We start from the raw sequence: 22,631 nt of genomic DNA, 5'->3' as shown, positions 1-22,631 counted from the left end.
AGTTATCACAAACACCACAAGGAAAACGTCAGTTGTTATTTGTCAATTTTTAAAAAAAGTACCAGAGGAAAACATGAAAGATAAAGTTATAAAAGAAGATACTTTTATATTATAAAATAAGTACCCTTGGGAGCTGGTGAGATAGGTCAGCTGTTAAAGGCTAGGCTCACAACCAAAAATAAGTACCCTTGGTTAATCTATAGGAATATTGAATCGTACAGAAAAAACAAAACCAAAAAACCCTTGTGTTCATGGTACATAAAAAGGCTAAAGTATTTGAAAATTATAATTTCAAATCAATATCAACATTAAGAATACCAATAGATAATTGCATTTCTTATATATAATTATAACCATAGGAATTATATGCAAAAATACTAAAAACATATAGTATTACAGAATTCCTAAAACATTTAGGAACTGATAATCATGATCTCTCCTGAAAATTTAACAGACAAATGTTATCTAATTCAATTATATTAGATATAATTAAATTTATGGAAATACTGTTAAGTCCGTAAGTGGACATATGACACTGTGCTCACTAATAATACTCCCTCCTCCTTTACCCTACTCAATGTAAACATATCTTACACAAGTTAGAGATAAACAAGGCATAAAGCCAAGCATAATCAATCAGTATCAGTGAAAACAAGATGAAAGCTGTGGGTAAGAGGTATTTCCTAGTAAATACAGAGAACTTCAATAAATTAATCAAAATTATAGGCAATATTTAAGCTCCGACTCACAGAAATATATTTCTTTTTATTACAAATGAATCTTAATTCTCAAAAGTAAGTTTTTAAAGGCAGAACATACAAACTCTAGCTACTTCAAAAATCAACACAGCAAATCATGCAAAACTCAGAGCAGTGGTTCAAACTCTGTTCCACATACATACCACTCCACTGTGGTGGGCCTAAAGGACAGATTGTTGTGAGTTAATGGACTTCAATAGCTACACACACAGATATGGAAATCACAAATTTGTCTTTATAAATCTTTTTCCACAATTTTATAAAATGACAAAAGAATTAATAAGTAGGTTAAGACAAATTTCATTGACTTCTCCATTTCTGTGTTTTCCATACTTTTGAATATTAATTTATGTATGTGATCTTTCTAGAAAAAAATCAGTTAGTTAGAAAAAACTGAACAGAAAATTTATGTTTTTGATCTTTAAAAAAAAAGAAACTATCTGGGTTGGAGAGATGGCTCATTGGCTAAGAGTATGAACTGCTTCAGAGGACCTCAGCTCAGTTCCTAATCCATGCCAAACAGCTCACAGCTGACTGATGAAGCTTATACACACCACCACCCCATCTCCACCATATTTCAGTTTCTAATTGCAAATCAAATACAAATGAAATCTTAAAAAGAAAAATCTTACATAAAACCATCATTTGATGCATAATAGGTTCCACACTGAAAAAGTTAGGTCCTTGAAATATAAAAATCTTAATATCTTGATATTTTGGTGCCAATATGATTTTGAAATCCTGTGACTTTTTGTTTTAGGATAACAATTAAGGAAAGGCCTTGTCTGTCTTGAAAATAGATGTAATAAAGTTTAAGAAAACTCAGTCTAGTTAGTATGATCACTTTTCTTTTGACATGAAGGACACAGGAGAGCAATGCAGCCAATACTGCTGAGCTGAGCAGCCCTGAGCACCAGCGGGTGTGGTAGAGAGCAGTCTTCATGATCATACACACTTAAAATGACACGGTATTCATAGAATGCTTTAAAATCCACCACATTTGAAGTGTAGTGTCTGCTAGGAAGAGCAGTCTTCATGATCATACACACTTAAAATGACACGGTATTCATAGAATGCTTTAAAATCCACCACATTTGAAGTGTAGTGTCTGCTAGGAAGATAAACTAGCACAATGCTAGTTTCTATTGAACTAGCTGTGTTATACAGCAGCAATATGAGCTATATAAGCTGTTTGCTTCCATAGTTGGCTCTGAAGACTCCGAGACCTCACTGACTAGAACACTGGGAAGAACACATTCAATCAAAGACCAACTGAGTTTCAGCAGTGAAAACGCAGGCAAAGGTAAGTTAAATACCCACTTTCAAATGACAATCAGTTCAAGACCATGTAACTGGAGCTTCAGCTCAGCTACACTGGTGTGAGCACAAAGAACAGGAGAAGCTTGGTTCCAATTGAGACGGTGCTGAAAAGGTGACCATGAGCACAAAAGCATCTACGCACCTGCCTGTCATAAGTGCTGGGAAGCAAGCAAAACACAAAGTTCCAACCATCGCAAGGTTGGAAACTATGATCACAGGAACCAAGAGAAAGTATTATATTCTGGACTAAACAGAGAAAAAAAAAGATTTATATTTTAAAATAGAAAGTTTTTATATAAGTTTATATTCTGAAAATGTTTTATTACAGATTACAAGGTGACTTTTTATACCAACAATCATGTCAAGTTTTCGTCCATTTGTTTTAAGGACAGGGTCTAACTATGTAGCCCTTGAACTCCATAGACCAGGCTGGTCTCAAATTCACAGAAATCTGACTGCTCTGCCTACAGAGTGTTGGGATTAAAGGTCATCTTATCACATCTAGCTCAAAGCTTTAGTTACACCAAATAAATGAATAATATAGTGGTGCTGGACCAAATTTGTCATCCATAAATTTAAACATTCTACTCACAGAAGGATGTGTAGTTGTCCACCATAAGGTTAATCTTACAAAACTCTAAAGGAAAAAGACAGCCAGGTGCCAAAGTAGACTAAAAGTTACCTTGCCTTCGGAGTTCATTTTTAACAGCTTCTACACCTCCTGTCTTTTCGATAAAGTCATAAATAACTTTTGATGTTTCTCTGTCTTTAAGTTGGGCCTCAGAAATCCCACACATATCAAAAAGATTCTTCAATTCTGGATCCAAATTATTGAGCTACAACAGATAAAACAACTTCTAAGCAGGCAATTCTGCTCCAAAACACAAAGTTAGTAAAACTTACAATTTACCTGTGTCTTTCTGAAGCTAAATTCATAGACTTTTAAAATGGTTATGTAACTTAAACGCTAACACAACATTTTCTTTTATGAAAAGAACAAGAGAGGTTTTCTGTTTTATCTTATCTTTTCCATGCCTTAAAAGAGGGCATTCTATTCCTATTTTTATTAATCTACTCAAGACTAGATCTTGTGCTCATCTATTCCAACCTGCCCTAAATAAGATTTGGCTTTAATCTTGAATTACCGATTAGTTTGAAGATCTGAGGGCAAGGACCTCTTTGTGCTGTCACAGTGCTAATCAAGTGTGTGACAACAGGGAAAAGAATAACCCCAGTTTAGAAACAAACTGGATAATTCTATAACTGGATACTAACAATTTTGTTATACTAGTTTTCAGTAATTTGACAGACTTTCCTGAAATTATTACTTTAAAAAATAACATTTTTCACTATGCATTCAAAACAAAATTATTTAGCACAAGGAATACAAAATTTTGTTTTAAGGGACTTAGCAACTATGACAGAATAATGCTATGGATTCAAACCTCAGCAGCACACACAAACATAGCATTTTCAAATTCTAATACATACTAAGTTTTAAAACTGTAAATAAAAATCCAAGAATAAGCCATAGCGTTTCTATGTAGTTTTATATAGCTCAAAAAGATACTAACATCAAACCCCGTATTTGGATCCCAGCCAACATGTCCAATGTGCCTAAGGTAGAAAATAGAAAAAGATTAGGAAAGTAAAAGCATACAAGGGCTTGCAAAACAATGCATAAAAAAACACGAAATCTGTACTGTCTTGAGAAGCAAACAACATCAATACTACAGCAACATTTCTAAGTTTCACAAAGAGATGAATGTGTGTATTCTTCCCTGGAAGCCTGCCTGCTCCTTTGGGGCTCTCTCTCACCTTTCCCTAATAAATCAACTCATTCCCTTTGTTCAAATCAAAACCAGCCAGCCAACCAACCAAACAAACAAACACCCCAGTGAATATACCCATTCTTCCTGTTATAGTTTAAATATGGAGTGTCCCCCTCCCCACAAGGGCTCATGTATTTGAACACTTTGAAAGGCTGTAGAACCTTTGTGAGGGAGGCATGCTAGAGAAGCAAGTCACTGGTGACAGACTGGCCCACTTCCTCTGCATCCCTTACACCCCTGTAGCCACGCCTTCTCCACCATGACGGCGTACCCCCCCTGCAGAAGCAAGCACTTTCTCCTCTAACTTGCTTTTTGTTGGGATATTCTACCACAGCAACAGACAAGCGAATATTACACAGAGCTCCCCCAAACCAAAATGTTCCAACAGGTTAAAGAACAGGAGCAGCACAGAACACAGAAAAAGAATCAAGATAAAGCTGGGTGTAGTAGCAGTGCACACCTGTAATCCCAGGCACTGCTACGGAAGCTGAGGCTGAGGATCCTAAAGCCAAGGCAGCCTAGGCTATAACAGAGCAAGAGCTGGTGTTTTTAAGTGACGAGAGGACAAAGGAAGAGTCTTACTGGAAATTGCTTGGTGTTCCAATATCTGCCTTGGTCAATCTCTTCTTTTTAGCCTTCCCTTTCTTCTTCTCTTTGGTGTGGGAAATATTGTTGACTTGTGAGCCATAAAACCTATTTGTTGTGATTTCTGGATTTTTTATGTCAACTGTAGCCATGGGTAGATTGGGACCTACAAAGAAAGCCAAACTGGTATGAAAGGAATACAATTTTTTTTCATCTTTTTTTCCCCTCAATATATGTTCTCATTTAAATTAGAAACATGAGTGTTTCACATGTCAATCCCAGCTCCTTCTCCCACCCCTCCTCCCTTGTCCACCAGCCCTCCAGCCCCCCCCACCCAGTCCCCACATCCTTCCCCAGGGAGGGCGAGGCCCTCCTTGGGGGGAGATCTCCAGAGTCTGTCATTTTATCCAGGGCAGGACCTAGGCCCTTCCCCATGTGTCCAGGCTGAGAGAGAGCATCCCTATATTTGGAATGGTCTCCCAAAGATCATCTGTACGCCATGGTAAGCACTGATCTACTACCCAAGGCCCCCGAGATTTCTGAGGCCTCCCCACTGACACTACATTCATGGAGTCTGGATCAGTCCCCTGATGGCCTCTCAGCCATCTGTCTGGGATTCAAGGGCTGGAAGGAATACAATTTAAGAAAATAATTTTATACAATCATAATTTTTAATTTTCTGTATTTTATTTTTTAACTTATGCTTGCTTATTTATATCTCGACATTAAATATCATGAAGAACATTGATGTCTATAAAATTTAATTAACCTGATTCCCTAAGGCTTTTTCTTTTTTTTTTACTGTAATTCTGATATATATAACACAAAACAACACTTACAAAGAAAGTAATGACATCATTAATCCTGTCTTGTTTCAACTTTATTTATCAGTAAGAAAAAGATTATTTAAAATATCCTGCTACCACCTTCCCTGCAAACTGCCAGATTTAAGTCTGCTAATATTTTCCCATTAGTACATATGTAAATTGGCTATGAGAAATACAAAGCTCAAATACATACAGTGAAAGAAATTCTAACACTCAGACCTCCTGCAAAGATCTAATGGTAAAAGTACCTTGGGACCTCCAGATACCGGTCAGGAATCTCTTTAGGAGCAACACTAAATGACATATCCCATAACTTTCACACAATCAAAGATATGGAGGTCTCAGTGCAACACCAATTGAATTTAAAAATTATTATGCATTCCTGAACTTAAAGTCAATACGTGTTCTTTCAACACCCCATTTTTAAAACACATTCTTCAACAAAATCTCCTCTCAGACCAAGTTCCTTTGCCATCATTTCATTAACAATTTTCAAAAAGTATCAAAATATCACCACTATTTATACATAAGAATCAAAGCTTGAGATATGCATGTTGGTTTGAATGAAAATGGGCCCCAGACTTATGTTTGAATACTTAAGTCTCCAGTTGGTGGAACTATTTGGGAGTAGGCGTGGTCTTGTTGGAGGAGGTGTGTCACTGGAGGAAGGCTGGGCTTTCAAAAGCCCATGCCATTCTCAGTTAGTTCTCTCTTTGCCTCTTGCTTTCGGATCAAGACATAAGCTCTCAGCTACTGCTGCAGTGCCAATGCTGGCTTACTCGCTGCCATGTTCCCCACCATGATCGTGCTGGACCCTCCCTCTGCAGTTATGAGGCCCAAATCAAAAACCTTTTATAAGTTGCCTGGGTCATGGAGTTTTATCACAGCAACAGAAATGTAGTAACTAAAACATCTTAGCTGCCTAGTGGGGACATAAACTTTCACCATTCCCTGAAAAGGTGGACTCAGACTCACTGTGCCCCAACTTTGTGCCAACAATTACACTTAATATTGCTTTCTTCATGTAGGAAGGTCTGGAATCATGGTTATAGGCTGTGTGAAAACACTAAGCACTGAATCTCCAACGAGCTCTTCTAATGAGCCTTTCCTTTAGACCACACTGCACATACTTCCGTAATTCACTACTGGTTCCAGAAGGAGGTCTATAGAGCTCATCCCTTGTAGCCTTCTGTGCTTACTTGGCTTCTGTCTCTTTACTACGCTGGATGTTTTCAATAAAAACAACTACATATTCAGTCTCATGAGTTCTCCTAGTGAGTCCCTAACCACAGAAGTTGTCTTGGGAATCCTCAACAGAATTATAAACATCAAATAGAAATCCTAAGCCAGGCAGTGGTCCCATCACTTGGGAAGCAGAAACCGGTGGATCTCGGTGAGTTCGAGGCCAGCCTGGTGTACTGAGTGAGTTCCAGACCAGTCTCTAAAGCTACAAAGAAATCCTGCCTCAAAAACCAATAAACTTTAATAAATTATAGCAGTGGTTCTCAATCTCCCTAATGCTGTGACCCTTTAATACAGTTCCTCATGTTGTAGTGACCACGAACCATAAAATTATTTTCGTTGCTACTTCTTAACTGCAATTTTGCTAGTTATGAATATAAGTATCTTTGGAGACAGAGGTTTCTCAAAGGCGTCTTGACCCACAGACTGAGAACTGCTGAAATATAGGCTGATACTCAACAAGTGATCACTTAATGTCAATTTGATTGTAATTCTTCAATTAAGTTGAAACTCTCCATTGTACTGGAATTACTAAAGTTATCTGAAAGCCTGATTAAATCACATTAGGAAAAGTGACTCATGTATTTCTGAAGAAGGCTTAAGAATGACCAGGAAGCCATGAAAGCCAAACCTGGCTCCATCTTGAGTTTGAGACCAGACTGTTCTACATGAACAGTAACAACAAACAAACAGAAAAACCAAAGCAACAAGTGAAGAGGACGGGAAGACACAAACCACCCCTTCCTGATTCAGGACAGCTGCCACAAGAATGGACTTTTAAGTATTCTTACGAACAACAGATACTTGATTTTTATTTTAATCTTAATTTCAAATTCAAATCTAAGGGAACTCAAGTTTCCTTTTAATTAGAATGAAAGAACTATCCACTAAGGTAAGATATCTGAGAAAACAGTGACACAGAGGCCTACTGAGGAAGATGAGCAAATTTCCTTTTGGAAATGTATGTAACTTCTACATAAAGATCTTTTTAATAGTTACAACGTGAAAAGGTCTGACACATGAGGACCTGAGAGTGTGCAGCAGACAGCAAACCATGGTTAAGGTGTCCACTGCCACCTAGTGGTGACGCATCAAAATACAGTACAGCTGTAGCTGATTAAAATTACTACTCTCCACACAGTGGTGGAGCAAGACTGGCTGGACCGAAAAGTCAAATGTAAACTCTCATAATATATCCCATCTCTCCTCACTACTATATATATATATGATATGTAGCTACACTTACATATTTTTATAAATTGAAAAGTATGAATATATTGTTAATACTGGATGTGTAATTTTGCCCTTTAATAATACTATTAAAAAAAAAAACAACCAGCTTCCCTATTTATTTAATGAAAACAAGTTAGGACTATTACACCAAAAACCTAAGAGTATAAAACTAGGGATTACGAAGAGCAACCTTATTCCCAGCAATGGGAGGCAGAAACAGGAGGACCTTGTGAGTTCGAGGACAGCCTGGTCTACAAAATGAGTTCCAGAAAATCAAACTCTTGTCTCAAAACCAAAAAAAAACCACCCAACCTACCAACAACTCAAACCAGTTAACCAAACAAAACAACAAAAAAAACCCAAGAGCAATTCAAGAAAGACAAGACAATTGTGAGCAACTCAGTGGGAATATTAAAACTGTATCAATTCATAGAAATTAGGTGTCTGTTCATAAATACATGTTGTGCATATTGAAATAAATGTTTCCAAAGTTTTAAGCATATAATTCATATATCTATTATTTAATATTTCAAGTTATTTTCTCAAAAATTAGATGCTACACCTAGAAGGCCTTCACAACTAGTTCTCAACAATTACCTATTAACAATTTTAAGGGTTAAATAATGAAATTTAATACATCTATCTTTGGTTCATGTTTTGTACCTGGAAAATAGATTTTAAGACAAAATTAATCCAGGTGGTGGTGGTGCACACCTTTACTCCCAGCATTCAGGAGGCAGAGGCTAGTGGATCTCTGTGAGTTCGAGACCAGCCTGGTCTACATGAGCTAGTTCCAGGACAGGTGCCGAAGCTACACAGAGAAACCCTATCTCAAAAAACGAAACAAACAAAAGAGACAAAATTAAAAGGCAATCTATCTGTGTGAAGGGTACAAACCTCAATAATTACCAATGGTCATCCTATATTAAGAACTTTGTATTGTGCAAATTTTCCTGAATAATCTTTCTGAGTTCTAAAGGGAGGATTTGGAATGCATTTAAAAATCAGAAGCTAAATCCCCACTTCTAATTGAGGTTCTTGGAGCAATTTGAATGTGACAAAGTAACAGAGCCTCTTCCCAGAAAAAAGAACACGGAGGACGAGGAGGAAGAAGAAAGAACAATAATTATTTATCACATTTAAGAGTTCATTACCAAACTCTAGAGGGTTATGTGCATAATAGTTGGTACACATGTAAGTCTTCACTTAAGAAAGTGTGTCATGTAACACATGATAAATATTAAATATTATAAAGGAAGTGTTATCTCGAAAAGAACCCAACACAAAATCAAATGGAATTCCTTTAGGAAAGAAGTAAGCACATGGACTTTCTAAACAACTAACTTGGGAGTACAGAATAGAATAGTACCCACCTTTACACTAAACTTTCATTTTATGTTAGAAACCAAATTAGGAACAGTAAATTTTTAAGGTTTGCATATCATTCCACAATTGAAAATAAGAATTAAACTACAGCATTAGATCACAATTATTAAGCATTGACCCATGGTACATGTTTCTATAATAATTAAACTGTAATTTGAAAACTTTTTTGTCAATAATTATCAAAAACTTACCATTCGGAGCATCTCGTCTTTTTTCTGTAAAAAAAAAATCAGAAAATTTATGAGACCCATAAAATATTATCAAAAAAGACACATATATACTTAACAAAAGTAAAACCTTGATAACATACGACACATAAATTTTTACTCTTGAGGTGATATGTAGACAGTTAAAGTGTGTCCCTAAGACTGACACTTTACAGGATGGTTATAGGAAGGCTCATCTTTCCTATTCAGCCTTTATTTCACTCCAGCAAGGCTGGGGACACCTGCCAAACAATAGCTCTATGCTAATTAACTTAAACTTCTACTGAATCACTATGTACATATACTAACTATGTATATGGCTATGTTAAGAGTTGTCTTATGCATTAAATTAAGCTCCTTAAGACTGTACAGTGTACAGCATTGAACACTGAAAGACAAAGCAACATTTGCAGATTTAGTCTGCCATTCTGCTTATTCTTAAGCTTCTTGAAAGTATTTGTTTACAAAGCATAAAAGCACTTAAATTTGCTATAAAAATGGCACTAATAATGCAAGTTTCAGAATCAATAAACATGGAATTTTATCAGCAAAAAAAAAAGGTTACTGGAGCAAAGATATTTCTTTTGAGGAAGGTATCACAGAGCTCTGCTGCGGAGAGGGTTAGACAGTACACATCTCAGGCTTTGATGACTACATTACAACACTGCAGCTGTGATGTGACAAAACTAGCCACAGCCACAGCTTGTATGCATGCGGACGAATGGAGCCAGAGTTCTACAGTTTATACGTAACAGCCAGTGATTCACATTTGCTTGGTAACCAGTTTACTGGCTCATTTCATGTACAAAAAGGAAAAGGAAAAGCAAGGTGTTTACCAGATTTCCGTTGTCGTCGGCCCAACAAGTCTGTAACTGCTTTCCGGAACTTTTTTGCTTCTTCTTCATTGGCAAAATTAAGAGCAACTTGACAAGTCTGAAGTATTTCCATCAAAAATAACAAACAAAAGTATATAAATTAAGCTTTATGCAGTAATGATAATGGCATAATAGCAACCCAAAGAAGCACACTTGAAAGAGGAAAGTTTTGCTTTCTGACAATTAAAATGAAAAATCACTTTATGATTTAAGTAACTTTTTTCTTTTCTTTTCTTTATTTTGTTTGTTTGTTTTGTTTTTTGAGACAGGATTTTTCTGTGGCTTTGGAGCCTGTCCTGAAACTAGCTCTTGTAGACCAGGCTGGTCTTGAACTCACAGAGATCCGCCTGCCTGTGCCTCCTGAGTGCTGGGATTAAAGGCGTGCGTCACAAATGCTCGCCTATGATTTAAATAACTTTTAAGTAAAAAAGCCCAGAGAAGGTAAAGTGAGACTATTAGAAAAAAATTTTTACATGGCAGAAACTTAAACAACTGAATACTTCATCTTCAGAAAAAAAACTTATTAAGCTTGATTTCAACAGAGCATTGTAAGTAACGCAGATTGAAAATGGGCAACTGTGGTGGTCTAAATAAAAATGTCCCCATAAGGTCACAGGTTTAAATGTTTGGTCCCCAGTCAGTAGAACTGTTTGGGAAGGATTAAGGAAGTGTGGTCTAGTTGGAGAGGCTGTGATACTAGGGGTGGGCTTTGAGGTTTCACAAGATTTGTACTATTCTCAGCTAGCTCTTTCTGCCTCTTGCTTGTGGGTCAGATGCAAGATCTCAGATACTGCTCCAGAGCCACACCCGCCTGCTGTTCCTGTGATCATCACCGTGGTCATCACAGGATGACCATGGACTCAACCTCTGAAACTATAAGCTCCAAATAAACTCTTTCCTCTGTAAGTTGCCTTGGTCATGGCGTCTCTTCACAGCAACAGAAAAGTAACTAAGATGGCATCCAGTAGAATAATTATCAAGATGAAAAGAAAATAGGACTTACATCTCCAGCAAAGGTATGAAAATATCCTCTAGGACTATTATACACAAAGTTATTGTATAGCTCTTGTTCCCACAATAATTTCCCATCCTAGAAAAACAGGAAAAGTTAAAATTTACAAAAAAATACTTCTAGGACTAAAAGTAGATAACTCACTAAAGGAACCTTTAGGGACACATATATGTATATACACATAACATATTCAATACAGTATCATACAACTTAGGAAACCTGTATATAAGGCAGTTTCATTCAAGTACACCACTTAGCCAAGTATAACTAGACTCACTGGATTACCAACATCATGATGAGCAAATGTGGTGCTCCATTAGCCAAGTTTTAGGCTATGTTTTATCAAACACTACAGCAGTATCTTTTCTCAATTTACAGATGCAGACATTTTCTCTGCGTTGCTCAATAATAAATTCAAATAATGGACAAGAGATCCACATAACACTGCAATATCTACAGCCACAGCATAAGAAACGTATTTATTCTTCATGCCAAAGTACTAAGCAATAGCTATCTTTAATCAGAATTCAGTAGTAAGAAAAATGCAATCATTGCCCAATTCTGAAACCCAAGACTCCACCTATATTACGAATTTAAAATATGAAAAATCGACAGCTAGGGTTGGCCAGCACTTAGGAAATTTACCCATGTATATACATCACTGCCCAACCTGAGCATAAGGAGAAGAAGCTGCTGAGGAAGGCAGGCAATGCATGCATCACTGAAAAAAACACTGTGGACATTTCACTGAGGCCCATAAGGCATACATGAGGGAACTAGGATTTAAGATATGACATGGTGGCCTACTTCTGAAGAATGAAGATGAAATATTTTGGAAGTTCCCTGATGACTTAAGTACAATTTGTTAAAAAATAAAAGGAAAAGAAAAAAACATGAAAAATCTGCTATAAATATATTATGACCACTACAGTGGACATTTCTTTTTCTTAATGTAGTTATATAGTCCTGTTTTGAAACAGTTCTTAGTGTTGGTAAGAAATATAAAGCTACTTTCAGGGAACTACTGCAGTCTACTCTATCAGTGGAGGGACACATTCTAAGACATTCCACTCATGTCTGAAACCTATGCATAGCTTTCCCTGTTTAAAACATACTTACAATAATGTTTAATTATACTTGAAGTATGGTAAAAACTGTAATAAAACAGACCAACTACAGTAAAGGTCTGTAATAAGTTATGTAAAACTAATGAATTGTTTACTTCAGGATTTGTTTTTCACTTTTAAGACCATTCATGACAACAGATAACTAAAGGACAGAAAACAAAGCCATAGGAACAAGGTCACAATATCCATATCTGGGTTCCCACTTGGTTCCAATATTCTTCAGTATCTACAATAAATGTCACTCTTTTAGTTATCAATTTAAACATACACAAGACAATCAGAATATCTAAACTAAATTATAATCAAGGCAGATAAGCACCTACAAGTTAAAATGAAATGAAAACCAAACTTACCTTAATGTCAAATATTCTTAAAAAATAAGACCTCTGAGGATTGTCCTTAACAAGACAAGCAACGCCGCTGCACTTCTTTGACCACATACAGTTTCTATCGGCTGCATATAACTGCACCACTGCAGAAGACATAGTCTGCAAAATACCAACAATGCACAACCATTACTTTCAAAACAGCTAGACTCAGTCCCTGCCGATGACGGCTGCAACCTCCCAAAGCACGAAGCCAGGACCACTCAACTGCTTCCAGAAACAGAGACAAGGAACTTTTCATTATCTTAGTTACTTCGTTTTGAAGTTATAACTAATATAATACCCATACCAATAATTACTGAAAAGTAACATTTATTGATTGTTAAACTATTTCTGGCAATATGCATTTAAAAATACTAACCCCATGTAATCATTACTGCTATTCTAACTAAACGTTACACTCAAGAAACAAAACACTAAGGATAAATAAGGAGTCTGATAAACTGCTAAGTGAGAAAGCTGAAATGTGTGACTTTAGATTCTATATTTTCACATCTCTTTAATCATACCGCATTTTGAGGATACGGACATTTAAACAGTGGAACAATCCTATCGGGGAAAGCTGACTTCCATAAAACAGTTGCCCCTTTATAGCAAAGGAATTAAATCAAACCCGAAAGCAAAATTTGATATTACTACTAATAAGCCTATCAAGACAGATGATAACTCCTCTTTTAAAAATGGTAAAAAGTCACTTGCAAAGGTAGTACAGAGATTGAAAAGTATTCTAAGGGTACAAAAATCAATCTGACTGACCGCTGTCTGGATCTCCCATGAACAGGACACAGTGGCGCTCTTAGGTGACAGAAGGAGTTAACTGCAACACTTGCAAGGGACATCCTGGGCTGACAGGTATTCCAGGGCACCTGCTGCCACCTTTCCTGCAATTAGGAACTATTGCAAACTCCCACTTAATCTGAATAAATTTTTTTGAAGACAGCTATTTAATCTATTTCTCTTAAAGTGGCACTCACAAAAAGATAGCATTAACAACTCTGAAAATAACAATTATAGTTTCAAGACCACTAATCTCATTCCTAAATCAAAATTTAAGGAATTAGCTACCAAATCAATTATTTCTCAATGTAAATATAAAAGTAAATTACTTCCTGAGTCATTGTTTCAGTTTTAATTGGCAATATTATGCACAATAATGGGTTTCACCCAGGCACATAATGTATTTGTATATTTGCCTCCGATAGTCCCTCCTAGCCCTCCCTACTCCCAATGACCCTCTTCTTTCCAACCAGTCCCCTTCCGCTGTCACGAGTCATGTGATTGTAAACATATGCAATCTAAATCATCAAAATCAGGATCTGATTAAGTAATTAAGATGTTTACAGTCAATATGGGCACTGTATAAGCTTAGCAGACAGACTATATTAAGATTTGGAGGTGTGGCATTTTGGTATCATCTAATTATAGCTGGGGAATGCCTTCTGGCAAAAGAATTCCTTCGAACTTTTATATAAATAAACCTTTAATTATGTCAAAACCAGGAATGTGAGATCAGCATACTACTAGGGACCAAAAGTTCATAAAGACATTCTGGGTTACAGTGTTCAATGCTGTTTTTTTTTTTTTTTTTTTTTGGTTTTTCGAGACAGGGTTTCTCTGTGGCTTTGGAGGCTGTCCTGGAACTCACTTAGTTGTCCAGGCTGGTCTCGAACTCACAGAGATCCGCCTGCCTCTGCCTCTGCCTCCCGAGTGCTGGGATTAAAGGTGTGCGCCACCAACGCCCGGCTTCAATGCTATATTTTTAATAAAAAATTTTTTTCACCTAAACTTCATGCAGAGAACTGGGAAATTTTCCACAAGAAATATTATAGGGACATGAAGAGTATGTGCTCTGGGACACTGGTTTAATGATGATATTGAGGAGCTGACACTGGCCCAATGGACAGGTTGACAACTCCGGAGGCTGCCTGCCGCTACGTCAGCAGCTCTCAGCCACAGGTCACAGCCCCTTTGGTGATTGCATATAATGTCCTGCATATCAGATACTTTACATTACGATTCACAACACTGTTTGGCCAATAGAGGCAGGAAGATAGGTGGGAACAGGAGAGGAGGAGAATTCTGGGAAAGGTAGACAGAGGGAAGACATGAGAGAAGCCATGTGGAGACCAGGAGGATAGGACAAGAGAGGCATTCTCCAGTAATATAAGGCCATGTAGAAATACATAACATAGATTAGTAGTTATTGGTTAAGAATTAAGACAGAGCTAGCCAATAAGAAGCCCTAGCCATTGACCAATAGTTTTATAATTAATATAAGTCTTTGTGTGTTTATTTGGGACTGAGAAGGGCAGCAGGACCTGGTGGGACAAGAAATAACCAGTAACTGAGGCAGAAATCTACTGTCAGAACTCTTTACTGAAGCATCAATACTAACACTACAGAACATCATCTGAATGTGTATGCAAACACAAAAAAATAACAAAAGTTTAAATACTGACAAAATTGCTTATGCAATGAAGACTTAACTATGCTATAATTCTCCACACATAGTTTCACACTATACAAAACTAAGGAAAACCCAACAATAAGCAATTTTCAGAAATATTTTTAAAAATTTGCTATAAGTATAAATTTATCCACACCATTTTCTACTTTAAACTGTCAAAGGTTGAAAAGGACATATTATAGCATTTTATAATGTCTTTCTGGATTAATTCACAATGACTACAGTATATGTAAAAACAGCTTGGACATAAAACATTAACACAAAAATTTCAGACAATAAGATAAACTACTAAGTATTCCTTAAATTAGATTGACAGTGGCTTAATTAAATTTGTACAAACATTCCTACCATTCCTTTAAAGTAATTGAACTTAATCAACTGTATTGCTCTTGTCTTTCACAATCAAGAAGATATTAATGAAAAACATCCTAGGGACGAGTGCTTTGGAACAGAAATCCATTTCTTAATAGTCCAATAAAGGCCATGAACCTGTTAAGCAGGAGACAAGTGTACTACAATGATGGTGACCAAGACAGAACCATCAGACCTTGTGCACCCAGACTAATCAGCACTGACTAACTCAACAATGCTGCCCACTCAGAATCTCAGTGTCAGAGGCAACGAGAGGGGAGGTATACCCAGGGAAGGGAGGTGATTCACCTCTCACTGCCCTTCAGCAACACTGTCATACCCCAAGGCTGGCTTTACAGGCTGCATTCACTGCCTGCAGGCTCTTCCTTCTGTCTCTTAACTTTCTTGTGTAGCTACTACTTGTTACATCACTGATCTCACTCTAAGATAGACTAACTTTCTGTACTGGTTTCTTACTCCGTAAAATATTGTAATGTCCCACAGCACCTGAAATACTGTATTTGCAAATCTGTACTTACAGTCTAGCCATACTCTGTTCCCAAACAAATATTTAATTAACAATTGCATGTTTTATGGGGGAGGGCCTAGGCCCTGTCCCAAATGATGTGACAGACTTTGAAGATCCCCCATGGGAGACCTCACCCTCTCTGGGGAGCAGAAGGTGGATGGGATGGGGCGTTGGTGGGGGGGCAGGGGAGGATGGAAGGGAGAGAGAACTGGGATTGATATGTAAAATAAGATTGTTTCTAATTTTTCTTTCCTTTGGGGGTGGGTTTCGAGACAGGGTTTCTTTGTGGCTTTGGAGGCTGTCCTGGAATTAGCTCTTGTAGACCAGGCTGGTCTCAAACTCACAGAGATCCACCTGCCTCTGCCTCCTGAGTGCTGGGATTAAAGGTGTGCACCACCAACGCCTGGACTGTTTCTAATTTAAATTTAAAAATTGCATGATTTATTCTGATACTGAAATTCTGCTTGACACCTCCATCATTGCTAGGAATGAAGTTTTACTCTATGAAGTATAGAAAGCAGAAAAGTAAAACATATAAAATATTTGGTTGAACTTTTATAATTTTGAAGTGATTTCAATAAAGAAGTTTTAAAATAACTATTACTTTTGCTCAACACCAATCTCAAAACAGAATCTGGAAACTTAAAACATAAAACCGAACAAAAGTAAACTGAAGCTATGGTGGGAAGAAGAGGAGCGGGACAACACCAGCAAAAGTAACAAGTAGAATCCCAAATGAAGAAAATGCAGCCATATGGAAACAGTCAGTAACCTGGGACCAGACACAATGGGCAAAGAGATCACCAACCATTCAATCACCTAAAGACAAAAACCTTAATACCACAGGAAGGATTCCTAAAGTAATACTTTACCCCAAAGATGAAAACAGATGGATCAGGGGAACAAAGCAGGGAAGGACTATGGCATTTTGGGGCACCTTGTGGGGGTGGGTAGTGAAGTGAACATCAAAGGGAAAAACTAAAGACTTACTATTAAAATAACATCAAACTCAGTTTAACTCCATGGTTCTGACTGATAACCAACCATATACAGTTTGGTAATCTTGCTTTTGTTTTGGAACACTGTTTCATGTTTTACTTTGTTACATTCTTGTAGAACTGTGTTCATTTTCCCCAGTTTGGTAATCTTAACTGGAGATAACAGTGTTCTTGTAATGGCCCCTGGTGCCTCACTAGTCAAGCTCCCACCGGTTTCCTTCTCGATCACTCTGCAATTGTCCATATCATCTGCTTTGACCAAAAGTACATCAGCAAATAACCCAAGTTTGGAAAGTGTACAGTGTGATCTGTTTTTCTCAAAGGCAGGGTTGCGCTAAAAACCTGAGGTCAAAGTCTAGATGCCACCAATCATGAGCTTATTTGCCAAATGGTGAGAAATGGATCTATGTTGTTCCTGAGAGGGCCGGGGAGCCAGACAAGGGCCATGGCAAGCCCTGCTAGTACCTTCCCAGAGACCAGGCCTTAGTTTCACTTTACTGGAACTGGCCAGAACTGAGCAAGAAGTTCTTGGGAAAGCCGCAACCCAGCGGCAACCAATCAGAGGACACCCCACAGCCTTGAACAAGGTAAAGAGAATTAAAGATAGCTTCTCCCTCCCTGCAGCTTAAAAGTCCCTAACCGCTGAGACACCAATCAATCCTACAGCAACCGGTAAACTTTGGTTTAAACCCACCACCCATCAGCCCCCAGCCTAACCTCCCCTCCCTGGAATTCCCCTATCGTGCTTTACAGGAGTGGCTTCTCTCCTCATTGTCATTTGCCACCCCAACATGTTGGAATTTTAATAAAAACTCGTGCTGATTGCATATGTGATTGGTGCTCTTCTGTGGGACTTCTTGTGGACTGTACTACTTCAAGACATAAAGTAGTAAGATGGCTTGTTTGTACAATGGGTGACAGACACTGTTAAGACTGCTTACACTAAAGAACCTACCTGTGACGAAGTTACAGGTTTTTTTTTCTATTTTAGTTATAACAGACATGTACTTTAAACTGGCAGTGAATCAGAAACAGTTTTGGTCATACTATCATTATCAGAAAGATTTGTGGGGAGAACACATCTTTAAAAAGCACTTTATAAGCCAGGCGGTGGTGGCGGCAGATACCTTTAATTCCAGCACTTGGAAGGCAGAGGCAGGCGGATCTCTTTAAGTTCAAGGCCACCCTGGTGTACTGAGTGAGTTCCAACAGCCTACGCAAAGAAACCCTGTCTCAAAGTAAAACAAAACAAAACAAAAACAACAGATAACCAGCAACAAAGAAGCCCAAACACTTTACAAAGTCACACTGACAGGAGTATGCTGAGTGGATCAAGGTCACTCAAAAGTTACAACCCTTACTCAAGTCTCAGGAGGTGCCTAAAATGCAAATTTATAAACTACAAATCATCTTGCACAGATTTTTAGAATTATCTGAACTCACAATGACGGTCACTGTAACTACAAATGGTCCTGAGTTTCCCACTAGAGGGCTAGTCATCTGTAGACACAGTTGAGAGGGTACTGTACCCATCAGACTCCAGGACCTATCTGCAGTGGGTGAGGACACTGCTAAAGACCATTGGTACAGATGCGGGTGCTCTTCTCTTGCTTCTTTCCTATAGCTTAAGTGGATCTGTCTAAATCAAGTTTTTCATCTTTTTCCTATTCTGCCTCCTCTTTCCTGTCTCGTCCTGAAGTTTGGTGGATTATGGAAATGCTCAATTTGGATTGGAAGCTTCAGGGAATGAAGGTGGGTCTCCAATTCATTCACCAATGGTCAGCATTACCAGCTAGGATTTAAATCCTGGTAACATGGAAGGAAAAAGGCTTACAACGTGTAACTACTACTACTTTTTCCATGCATTCCCTGCGGGAACAGTGTGGGACAACAAAATGGAAAGGCAGGCAGTGTGGCTGCTGGAAGGGTTTGCTTATTGCAGAATTCCAGAGTCAACCTGGTATCATTTCATCATAAATTTTGCCAAGCATCTAAGTCCATTTCCATTTAATAAGAACAGTGATATATTAACAGGTTTCCCCCCTGAATTTTGAATTTGTTTTTTATTTGTTCTAATTGTTTCTTATGCTAAATAAATGCCTACCTTATTTTTAACTTTAATACCTTTTCTTGAAGTACTCCCTCCAAATTGTATAAACTTCAAGATACAAAACCTACGTTGGCATAAGACAAACATGATGCAACCAGAAAAATAGAATTGTGTATCTAAAGAAAAAGCTGAATTACTATATTCCATTTTCCAAAGCACACTTAATGAAATGACTCTTGGCACTGAGTGGCCTCACCCACTTAGAAAAACAGCAGCTAGCAATTTCAAAATCAACTTGACAAGGACAGGCAGGACAGGCAGGAGCCACGGACGGGTGTCTGTAGGAAGGGATTGATTCTTCCCTACTTGTGTAAGATGTTTTTAGTGATTACACAGCAGTTGCTTGAATGCTTGACTTGTATCTGAGGTTCAATACTCAAGAGAAAATACCTTTCTGTTTCAACAGTAAGAGTACTTTGCTATTTAGCAGTTAAGTTAGAAAACACTTATTATTGAGTTGTTAGCTGTTTCCCTGGCAATCCCTACCCACAGACATTATATCCTTTATTCTTGTTTCCAATTCTATAGAGCATCTGCTCTGTGACAGAAGTAGTTGGCTAATGGCAAAACTACTGTAAAGCAGCCCCCTTCTCTTTACAGCATGCTGCTTATTGTGCAGGGGACAAATGAGTCATGTATGAATCCGCTACCAATCTGGTGGTCCTTACTAAAATGAATGTCCATGTGTCTGGTAAGTATATAGTATGTGCAAGATGATAAGGGAAAACAATTAGCTTCCAATCATAAAAATAATGTTGCAGCCCCACTCTCACAGAACTTAGGATGCAAGAAATTGTATTGGGGTCATTAAGGTCCTCCCTCATGTTCTGATCCTTCCTCTCAAGATATGTGCTCCCAAATGTGAAACGCACACCCTCATTTAGCCTGGGAGAGGTTTGTTCTCTGTGGTCCCACAATGCCTAGCATCAACTTTATTATACAATCTGTTTGCTTAAGTCTTATTACCAGACTGTCATCTCCTGGAAGATGGGGGCCCTACAGGTACACAGCATGCAATTATACAAAGGTTAAAGAAATATTAAGAACAAACAGCATTAGTACTTTTCCTACTATGAAGGCAACCAATATAAGCCTGTCTAACAAGACAATTTAATCAGCTCCAAGACACCAGAAAGTTCTGCTACAGCCCATGGCTGCCACTTCCTCTATTGAAGTAAAAGCTGTCTTTCTTTACTCTGGTCTAATGAGCAAAGCACTCAAGGCTTGACTACCTTAACTCTCTTACATTTCTCCTGACTCAAGCCTAGGGCCACCTGCTCCTGTACAAGCCTGCCACCACATAAAAAGGTGAGTGATTTGGTCTTCTCTAGGAACTGTCTTCTCTACCTGGAGATATTTGAGGTGACAACCCACCAACACTAAGGCTGGGGGCCAGAGTAACTGCTATATTCTAAGCTTCTCTGTTACACAGATAATTCCTGTAGCCTGGGACCAAGTCTCTTCAGCAGGCCTTTCAGTAGCACTCCTCCCTTCTTGGTCTGGTGGTTTAAACAAGGAATGTCCTCCATAGGCTTGGGCATTTGAGTCCTTGTCCCCCCATTTGGTGCCTCTGTTTGGGCAGGCAGGTATAGGTGGTGTGGTCTTGCTAGAGGAAGTATAGCACGGTTGACGGGCTTTGAGAGTATAGGGCACTGTCCTACTTGTAGTTTGCTCTCTGCTTCACACCTGCAGCTAAGGATGTGAGCTCTCTCTCGGCTCCTGTTCCAGCCACCATGCCTGCCACGAGGGACTCATCCATCTGAAATCAAAGGCCAAAATAAACTTCCTCTTCAAGGTGTTTCTGGTCATGGTGTTTTATCACAGAAAACAAAAACCAACTATCAGCAGTCCAGGATCTGTGGCCAAGGCACTTCTCTGGTGGGATCTGAAAGCCTGAAACAGAGTGGCTCTCTGCTCTTAACCTATACAGAAGGGTCAATCTCTATTCCCACCGTGCAGACACTTTTCTACACCTGTTCTGGTTTCATTCCTATTGTTGTGACAAACACCAAGACCAAAAGCAACTTATGAAAAAGCTTTATTTGGCTTACAAAAGGTCACAGACCACATCTCTGAGAAGCCAGGGCAGAATCTCCAGCAGGACTATGAGCAGAAACCACAGAGGAACACTGCTTGCAGGCTTGCTTATAAGCTCATGCCAGTTTTCTTATACAGCCCAAGACTACCTGTCTTGGGATGTTAACTGCCCGCAGTAACAATCAAGAAAGGCTCACAGGTCAGTCTGATCTAAGCAATTCTCTCAGATGACTCTAGGCTATATCAAATTAACAAAACTAACAAGGACAACACCCTACAGTGTGTGGAGTGAGTGTACTCCAGTATGAGTGAGCATTCATGACATGAGCATTGTCATGTCAAGGATGTCAATGCCTCATATAGGAATGGCAAGACATTACCTGGTCCTAGTATAGATGTTGACAAAGAGTTGCCCTTTAGTTAAAATCAGCATGTGATGGAGCCACAGCTTGCTGGTCCAGACAACTACATGATCATGTTCCCCTGAGGCTATTTCACCTAGAGAAACCCCCCACTAAGATTACCTAACCTGCTTCCTTATTGATGTAAACATACTGAGTATTCAAGCAGCTAGTACATCTCCATCCAAATGCATGGCCTACCAGAACCCAGCTTTGTGTTACTTGTAGTTTTCTTCATCTCCTACAACACCCAGAAAGGTGTCTGTCTTTCTTAATCTTCTACTACTCTCAGCACAGTTTCTAGACTCTGACACATAGGCTAGAGCACTATGTAGTTTCTCTTTTTCTTCTGGCCAGCACTCCTGAGACATAATTTTGCTCATCCAGGGTGGACATCATACAAGGTTCAACATTTCCATCTCCAGATGATGCTTTGACAAATCTGTTAAGTTCTGCCATGGGAATTCTTAGATCCCTTAAGTTTCCTGGGCCAGCTAAGGCGGCATTCTACTAATCTCTGCCATTGGCAGAGTTAACAAATGATAGATAGCGATGGCCCTGCTCAGTTCCAAGAAGATCATGAAGAAAACACCTCCTATCAGCTTCCTTAAATTGTGCCGAATACTCTGTTGGAGGGAGAGCACAGCAGCTACATATGGGCAAAACAGAACAAGCCCTCACCAGGAAGTTTCCAGTCTGTGTTTGTCCAGAAAGAGTCCCTAAACACAAAACAGGCTTCATTAATACCAACTCTGAGCAGCTGAAGATATAGCCATGACCTGTTATCACACAATTACCCAGACTCTGCCCCTAAACAAATGTCCACCCATTGTGACTGCCCTCGTTTGCATGGCAGAGACTGTATTCAGGAGTAGCCTGGTGGGCTCTCCTAACCAAAGAGGACAGTTCCTACCATCCTCTCTCAGAGGATGCCTTTGCCCCTACTTTT

The 22,631-nt window shown here is 38.5% G+C and overlaps 1 protein-coding gene and 1 long non-coding RNA gene across 2 annotated transcripts in view; one reads left to right on the top strand and one right to left on the bottom strand.

Annotated features, from left to right (window-relative positions):
- Positions 1 to 22,631, bottom strand: part of Wasl (WASP like actin nucleation promoting factor) — a 51,603-nt gene that overhangs the window by 8,671 nt on the left and 20,301 nt on the right. Inside the window, 7 exon segments of the mRNA XM_005078060.4 lie at positions 2,761 to 2,914; positions 3,653 to 3,695; positions 4,493 to 4,661; positions 9,375 to 9,398; positions 10,226 to 10,322; positions 11,268 to 11,354; positions 12,757 to 12,891. Coding sequence (XP_005078117.1) covers positions 2,761 to 2,914; positions 3,653 to 3,695; positions 4,493 to 4,661; positions 9,375 to 9,398; positions 10,226 to 10,322; positions 11,268 to 11,354; positions 12,757 to 12,891 — 709 coding nt within the window.
- LOC110342432 lies at positions 1,969 to 19,929 on the top strand. Its single transcript, XR_005869683.1, has 3 exons — positions 1,969 to 2,061; positions 18,834 to 18,886; positions 19,845 to 19,929. It is a non-coding gene; the product is annotated as an uncharacterized LOC110342432 (long non-coding RNA).

This window comes from Mesocricetus auratus, unplaced genomic scaffold (genome assembly GCF_017639785.1).
Source record: "Mesocricetus auratus isolate SY011 unplaced genomic scaffold, BCM_Maur_2.0 Super-Scaffold_100019, whole genome shotgun sequence".
Classification (NCBI taxonomy): Eukaryota; Metazoa; Chordata; class Mammalia; order Rodentia; family Cricetidae; genus Mesocricetus; species Mesocricetus auratus.
Note: the sequence above shows the minus strand (reverse complement) of the source record. Positions and strands in the feature narration are given on the sequence as shown.